This window comes from Staurois parvus, unplaced genomic scaffold (assembly GCF_062004578.1).
Source record: "Staurois parvus isolate SC_StPar_1 unplaced genomic scaffold, SC_StPar_1.0 ptg000747l, whole genome shotgun sequence".
In the NCBI taxonomy this organism is placed as follows: domain Eukaryota; kingdom Metazoa; phylum Chordata; class Amphibia; order Anura; family Ranidae; genus Staurois; species Staurois parvus.
The window spans coordinates 2,229,582-2,238,121 of record NW_028318543.1 but is presented as its reverse complement, the minus strand read 5'-3'; the positions used below and the strand labels follow the sequence as shown (position 1 = coordinate 2,238,121).

Genomic DNA, 8,540 nt, shown 5'->3' with positions numbered 1-8,540 from the left:
TCAGCAGCTACAAAAACTGTAGCTGCTGAGTTTTAAAATACGGCCACTTACCTGTCCCTGGGTCCCGCGGTGTCCTCATCACCACCTCTGATTTTACCGGCCATATTCTCTCCCTGCCATCTTCAGTGTGGTACACATAAATCCCCAAAGTTGTATTTACATAAATCCACACTCAATTCTATCTTAAAAAAATAAATAAATAAATAAAATAAACCCAAAAAAAACAAAATTATATAATTAAATTTGGGTTTATTTTATTTATTTATTTTTTTAAGATAGAATTGAGTGTGGATTTATGTAAATACAACTTTGGGGATTTATGTGTACCACAAAAGGATTTATTAGATTGTATACTTTCTAGGGAGAAAGTTGTGATTTTGTGTGAAGGGTTATATTATAGGAGCTTATTGATTGATTCATCTTCAGTGTGGGCACCCGGCTGTGACAGCTTGCGGCTTCACAGCCAGGTGCCCACTGCGCATGCGGGAGAAGCACTGCGTGAATGACCCCTTAGTCTTCTTGGTCCTGTCACGTGACACAAAAGGGAGGGAGGGGGGAGGACAACTTTCACTTCCGATTGCCCAGGCGATTGCAGGGGAAGTGGGAGTGGGTACCTGTTAAATTCGGGTACCTGCTCCCCAAAGGTACCAATCCTTAATGAGAAGCGAGGGACAAAGGCTTCAAGCGGAACTTCCCCTTTTGGGTGGAGCTCCACTTTAACTTCCCTCTCTATACTCCCTTTTCCTTCCCTCTTACATCCCCAAGATGAAGACATTTGTTCTCCACCATTACTATGGCTGTAAACTTCCTTTCAGTCTACTAATTCTATGTGACCTGCTGTTTGCATTACTGTTTTTCTTCGTGTCATTTATGCTCCTGTAATTTGTATGACTTCATTCTTCTGTACACCTTTACTGCTTTATGAATTTATTGATATAGTCGGATACATCTACATACAATGATAAATATAATGAATGTGACACTGACAAATGACATCACAATCATCTTCTAAGAGAACGTGTTTAATATTTACCTTTATGGAAGGTGATGACAGAAATCTTCCCTCTCTTGAGTGATGGGTGGTTTTGGTATCTGATGGTTTAGGATGTTTTTGATACTTTGTCCCCCTCTGGTCACTGTGGTTCCTCCTCTCTAAGTGACTACATTGTTCTGTAGTGATGTAACGGCTGATGGGAGGAATCACTACACCCAGCAGGGGACAAGGTTTCCAACAAACCCAAAGTATCTGATACTAGTGGTGTCCATAGCTCTTCAAGAGAGACTCAATTAGACTCACCATCTACCGAAGAGGTAAGTATTAAATATTTAAATTCCCAAACACGAGTACAATACTAAAATATATATATAATAATAGAGATAATGCCATAACTACAGGTAGCCCAGTGTTGCTCCTCACATATCAGTGGATAACTGTCTTTGTATTCAGGTCAGGTCTGAACAGAATTATGTAACATTTTGTGAAAAATATACAGCCAAGAAGTCCAGAACTTGATGCCATTATAGCAAAGACCTCCACAGCCACCATGTATTTCCCTCTGGTGCTCAGATAGGCCGGGATCATGGCAATCCAGACACTGCAGAACACCAGCATGCTAAAGGTGATGTACTTGGCCTCATTAAAACTGTCCGGTAATGTCCTCACCATGAAAGCGATAATGAAGCTCACAGCTGCCAGAAGCCCCATATATCCCAGGACAGAGTAGAAGCCGATAACTGAACCCTCATTACACTGAATGATGATCTTCCCCTGATAAGAGTGAGTGTCTCGATCCTGGAAGGGGGGAGAAATAGACAACCAAGTGACACAGATTATGACTTGGACCAGTGAGAAGACACAAATGATACAATTGGGCAGTTTGGTTCCCATCCATTTCCTCCAGTGACTCCCAGGTTTGGTGGCCTTAAAGGCAATACACACCATGATACTTTTGGCAAGTAGAGAAGAGACGGCAACTGAGAAGATGACACCAAAAGAGGTGACACGCAGCATGCAGGTCACATCTACTGGATGGCCGAGGAACAAGAAGACACAGAGGAAGCTCAGCATGATGGAGACCAGGAGAAGATAGCTCAGGTTCCGGTTATTGGCTTTAACAATGGGGGTGTCCTGGTAATGTATAAATATCCCCAATATTAAACCAGTCAGAAGGCAACAGAGGATGGAGACAGCTGAAAATACTGCAACAATGGTGTCATCAGTGTAGGAGAGAAATTCCACCACTCTTGGAACACACCGATTCTTCTTCTCATTTGGCCATTCATCATCAGGACATTTCAAGCAGTTTTCACTGTCTGCAGGAAGAACAATACAAACACAATGAGCATCGGGGTCAGAGCTTCTGAGAGAATGAACTGTCTTGTGTTGTCTCACATCTAGCAATGGGATTTCCATCAGTTAATTGTGGGAGATAGATAGATATTATTATTATTATTATTACATCGAGTTTATATAGCACCAAAGGGTTTACTCAGCGCTGTACAATAGAGGGGGGGGACAATACAAGAAACAGAACAGCAACAACAACAGTGAACGAGGGGTTAGAGGGCCCTACTCTTTCGAGCTTACAATCTAGGAGGGAGGGGGTAGTAGCACAGGAGGAAGTGGCTGTGGGGGATGGAGTGGTAGGAAGAATGAAGGAGAACGGCTGTTAGGTGAGGGAGGGGTAGGCTTCCCTGAAGAGGTGAGTTTTCAGGGAGAACCTGAAGGTGAGGAGGGAAGGTGACAGTCTGATGGACTGGGGCAGTGAGTTCCAGAGGATGGGGGAGGACCTGGAGAAGTCTTGCAATCGTGTGTGGGAGGAGGAGACCAGAAAGCAAGATAGAAGGAGGTCCTGTGAGGAGCGAAGGGTACGGGTAGGGTGGTACTTGGGAATCAGGTTGGTGAGGTAGTCAGGGGCAGTGTTGTGCACGGCTTTGTAGGTCATGGTTAGTAGTTTGAATTTGATGCGTTGGGCAATCGGGAGCCAGTGGAGGGATAGGCAGAGGGGGGTGGCAGAGGTGGAGCGGTTGGTGAGGTGAATGAGTCTGGTCGCTGAGTTCAGGATGGTCTGGAGCGGGGAGAGCCTGCGCTGGGGTAGGCCTGTGAGAAGGGAGTTGCAGTAGTCAAGGAGTGAGATAATCAGGGAGTGTACAAGTAGTTTAGTGGTGTCTGGGGTAAGGAAGGAGCGTATCTTGGCGATGTTGCGGAGGTGGAGCCTGCATGTGTTTGTAAGTGATTTGACATGAGGTTGAAAGGAAAGGTTAGAGTCCAGAATGACGCCAAGGACTTTGGCTTGCGGGGCGGGATTGATGGTGCTGTTGTTGATAGTGATGGATAGGATGGGGGGGAGGTGAGTGGGCAGGGGGAAAGATGAGGAGCTCGGTTTTGGAGAGGTTAAGCTTGAGGAAATGGAGTGACATCCAGTCAGAGATGTTGTTTAGGAGGTGAGTGATACTCGCGATCACAAACGCTTGCCTGGCACCAATGGCAGCACGGGGCAGGCTATTTAAACGAGGATAGAGGTATGTCAAATTGCCGTTTGGTCTTTGTGTATCCTGTTCTGATCCTGTGTTGCTGCATACTCCGTTGCTGACCTCTGCCTGTTCCTGATCCTGCTCTTCTCCTGCTTAACCCCTGGCTTGCCTGACTATTCTCTCGTCTGACCCCTGGTACTGTATTTGCTCACACCCTCCTGAACCTGGCTTGTGACCTGACCATTCTTAGCTCGCTCCTCTTGTACCTCACTGTCCGCATAATACCGACCTGGCCTGTCTGACCACGCATACTGTACCCGACCATCCATCCATCCATCCGGCTCGGATCAGACCTGTGTACCGGTCTGCCTCTTCCAATCAGATTCCGTCCCTGCACTCCCCTGTCAGTACTCTCTACCACCGCAGGACGCACTCGGGGGTCGCGACCTGGTTCCAGTCTGCATCAAGTCCATCCCCACCATCAGGGGCCCTGGTGAACAGCAGGCTGGGGCTTAGACCCCGCGCCCTGAGGACGTCCGTGCGGTGGGCTGCTAGAGTCTCTGCCAGGCGGGTTATAACAGGACGGAAGCCGGACTGTAGTGGATCAAGGAGGTTGTTGTCAGTTAGGTGGGCACTTAGGCGATCGTAGACTAGGTGCTCAAGGAGCTTGGAAGTAAATGGCAGCAGGGAGATGGGTCTGAGGTTGTTTGGGTCAGTGGGGTCCAGGGAGGACTTTTTGAGTATGAGGGTGATGTGCGCATGCTTTAGGGGGGAGGGGAATGCGCCAGTAGAGAGGGAGAGATTGAAGATGTGGGTGAGGGAGTGGTTAAGGGAAGAGGGGGGTGACTGGAGGAGTTGAGAAGGGATAGGGTCCAGGGGGCAGGTGGTGAGGCGGGCTTCGGGAAGACCCTGGTGACTTCCTCAGTGGTAGCAGGGCTGAAGGAGTACATTGTTGGGGGGGTTACGGTAAGCGGGGCCTTGGGTGTGGTGGGGGGCAGTGCGGTTGCGAGGGAGGTCAGAGGAGGGGAGAGATGGGGGGGTGATGGGGGGGAGGCTGGGTGGGGAGGTAGATTGCGAGTTGACTATGTCCTTACGGATTGTGTCAATCTTGTTGTGGAAATGAGTGGCAATCTCGTTGGCGGTGAGTGAAGTGCTGAGTGGAGGGGGGGGAGAGAGCAGGGAGTTGAAGGTGGAGAAGAGTCGGCAAGGGCAGGTGGAGAGGGTGTTGATCAGGTTTACGAAGTAGGCCTGCTTAGCGGTGTGGAGGGAGGAGGTGAAGGTGAGGAAGGCAGATTTGTAGAGGGAGAATGCACGAGGGGACCTGGTTTTGCGCCATAGTCTCTCCAGCATGCGACTGCGACATTTGAGGCGTTTAGTATGGTCGTTCTGCTATGGTTGAAGTGGTCTAGGTTTGATGTTGCGTGTGGTTAGGGGTGCCAGAGAGTCTAGGGCAGCTGATATTGAGTCGTTGTATGTGGAGGTGGCTAGGTCAGGACACGACAGTGGAAGGATGCTGTCATGTAGGCGGACGGCAACCGAGTGGAGGGGGGCCGGGTGCAGGTTGCGGAGGTTGCGGCTCGTGATGGTTTGGCACTTTGGGGGGGGAGTTAGGGGAGGGGGAGATGGAGAATGTGAGGAGGTGGTGGTTGGAGAGATGGAGGGGGGTGTTAGTGAACTGGTTGAGGGTACAGATGTGGGAGAAGACAAGGTCCAGGGTGTTCCCATCAATGTGGGTGGAGGATTGCGTGTGCTGTGTGAGCGCAAAGGAGGAGGTTAGGTGGAGGAGATGGGAAATAGCCGGGTTGTTGTCGTTGATGGGGATATTGAAGTCCCCAAGGATGATGGTCAGTAGCTCAGAGGAGAGGAAGAAGGGAAGCTAGGCAGCGAAGTCATCCAGGAAGCGGGTATGGATCCGGGAGGCCTGTAGATCACTGCGATCCTTAGGGGGGTGGGGGAGAAGAGTCGGATGCAGTGAGCCTCGAAGGAGGAGAACGATAGAGAGGAGGGGTTAGGGAGGACCTGGAAGGTGTTCAGCGGTGATAGGAGCAAGCCGACACCACCACCTCTGCGACCGCTCAGTCTGGGTGAATGGGACCAGACGAGACCTCCATAGGAGAGTGCCGCAGGGGAGGTAGAATCAGTGGCCTGTACCCAGGTCTCGGTGACCACTATGAGGTTGAGGGAGCGGGAGATAAAGAGGTCATGGATGGCGGCAAGCTTGTTGCATACCGAGCGGGTGTTCAGGAGTGCAACCGAGAGAGGGGGGATGCGGGGCACAGGTATGAGGTTGAGGGGGTTGCGGCGGCAGGCGGGAGCAGGGGGGTCCCTGGGGGGGTGGGGTGGTGAGGGGCCAGGGTTTGGGGAAATGTCCCCAGTGGATAGGAGAAGGAGAAGGGTGAGGAAGGTGGCATGGGAATGGGAGGTGCAGGAGTGTGTGGGTCTGATAGTGGTGGCACGTGGGTCGACAGGGGAGTGGAGTAGCAGGAGGAGGTGGTGAGTGCCGTAGTGGGGAGAGGGGAGAAGTGAAGGGGCAATGTAGAGCTGTTTGGGGGGTAGGCGGGTAGAGGGAGGCAAATTTTGGGATGGAGGAGAGGAATACGAGGAGGAGGAGTGCAGGTGGCATGTTGGGGTGAGCGGAGTGCTGGACAGGTCGGGGAGGTGGCGGGATACAGGTCAGGGCAAGGTGATGTGGAGAGTCTGTATCGCCATGGAGGAGTCTATTTGAGTCCTTCTGAAGGGGGAGAGTGAGAGTGGAGGGCAGCTGGGTCAGCAGCTGGCTGGTTGCAGTCTGTGGATGCAGTCTGCTGGCGTCCGTGGGTGCTGTGACGCGTCTTGAGTGGGTACGGTGGTTCGGCGAGCGGAGGGGTCATAGGACGCAATGTCTGGGGGTGTTGGTAGGCACGACGTCTGGTGATGCTGGCGGCTCAGTGACTGGAGATGTTGAGGCCAGGTGTCAGGTGCTGAGGGCTCGGCGTCGGGAGGCACTGAAGGTGCTGGAGGGCCTGGCGTCAGGAGGTGTTGAAGGGTCGTTGTCAGGCGGTGGTGTGGACAGACGTCTGGAGGTGGAGTGGGCTAGGTGTAGCTAGGTGCAGTAGGACTCGGCGTCCGTGGGCGAAGTGAGCCAGTGCATGCGGATGCTGCGGGCCAGCGACTGAGGGTGCTAGGGGTCCGGTGTCTGTGGGAGCGGTAGGGCCTGGTAGATAGATAGATAGATAGATAGATAGATAGATAGATAGATAGATAGATAATTACACAGTTGAACTCCTATGTGTAGAGACTGCACATTATGCACATTAGCATGTGGTGAAAAAAAAAGATATGCACAATAAATAGACAAAAAGTGATAATGGGGAGTTTCAATTTATATTGTCTGAAAACACTGAAAATGAAGATCTCTTTTCCTACCGTTTGGCCTGGTAAATATACCATTGTAAACATTTTGTTTTAATAATGAATGAAAATAAAAAAATAATACCTGTTTATTATGTCAGAAATTCAGAGCTGTCCTGTTATTATTATACAGGATTTTTATAGCTCCCACAGTTTACACAGATCTTTAAAGGGATATAAAGGGAGACAATACAGTTACAATGCAATAAAAACTAGAGTATTAAGAGGGCCCGGCACATAAGAGCTCACAATCTAATAGGGTCGGGCAAGTGGTACACAGGGTTATAACTGTGGGGCTAGAGCTAATGGAAGTGATAAATGTGTAATTAGAGCCCTATAGTATGGCAGAAAAAAAACAAAAGTCCATCCAGTTCAACCAAAAAACAAATAGTTATAATCCTACACCCACAATAGATCCAGAGGAAGGCCTCCCCCCCAGCAAAGCACGATCCAATTTGCTCCTGCAGGGAAAAAAAATCCTTCCTGACCCCCCGAGAGGCAATCGGATATTCCCTGGATCAACTTTCCCTATAAATGTTCTATCCAGTTATATTCTGTGAATCCAAGAAAGAATCCAGGACTTTCCTACAGCAATCCACTGAGCTGGCCACAACCAACTCTTGAGGGAGTCTATTCCATATTCTCACAGCTCTTACTGTGAAGAAACCTTTCCGTGTTTGGAGATTAAATCTCTTTTCCTCCAGAAGTAAAGAGCGCCCCCTTGTCCTCTGTGATGACCTCAGAGTGAATAACTCTAAACCGAGTTCACTATATGTTGAAGATGGCGACCGGAGTAGTCCTGTAGTCAGGAGCTCCGTCGCCCAAGTCCCCATCCGGATGGAAGTGGACTCCAAAGGGGCCCCCACCACCCTGTGGTCCCCGATAAGCACCCAGGGAGGGGTGCTGGGCCAGTTTCAGCCCAATCCCGGAGCTTCCGGGATTTGCAGCCTACGAAGCCACGGCCTCAATTTTTGCCACGGCTGAGACCCAGAACGCCGATCGACGGCCAAGATCGCCGCCGCTCCGCCCCCTGCTGACTTGCCTGCTCCCGAGGACCCTCTCCATCAGCCTAGGGCCCCCCCCAGTCCACCCAGCACCCTGCCACAGACAGCAACCTGCACGCAGCCTCGGCCCAGGGTCCATTTCAGGCCACCATGCAACTAGCACCCAGCCAGCACCCAGCACCCAGCCTCGACCCATCGGCTGATTCCAGGCCTCCCAGCACTCTGCAACAGCCAGCACCCAGCAACCAGTGCCCACTCCAGGTCACCCAGCACCCTGCACTGACAGAGCACATGGCTCACAGCACCAAAATCCAGCCACCAGCACACAGCCTACAGCACCCAATCTCGCTGCACTCCGGTCTCCTGCTGCCCCAACAACCGAGGGACCAGAAACGAGCCTGCATCCATGCTGCCATACCAAGAAGACGACCACAGCCTGGCGAGGCCTACCATCGCCTTCCACGATGCAACCCTGACAGGACCTGCTAAGCCCAACGAACGACCTTGACCTGGTGAGGCCTACCTTCGCCTACCCCGGCACAACCCTGCCCTGACCCGAAGTCCATCCGATGAGCTCCACTGTGGACGTTCACCTCGCATCTCCTCAAACCCGCAGTGAGCCTACTTCCATGCCGCCAAACCCACCAGACGACCCCAGCCTGGCAAGGCCTA

General features: G+C 51.3%; 1 protein-coding gene across 1 annotated transcript in view; it reads right to left on the bottom strand.

Moving 5' to 3' along the window:
• Nucleotides 1–1,420: 1,420 nt before the first annotated feature.
• The window catches only part of LOC149445080 (vomeronasal type-2 receptor 26-like), a 43,418-nt gene continuing 36,298 nt past the window's right edge, over nt 1,421–8,540 (bottom strand). The window contains exon 3 of the mRNA XM_089654248.1: nt 1,421–2,313. Coding sequence (XP_089510374.1) covers nt 1,421–2,313 — 893 coding nt within the window. The remainder of the gene's footprint in view (nt 2,314–8,540) is intronic.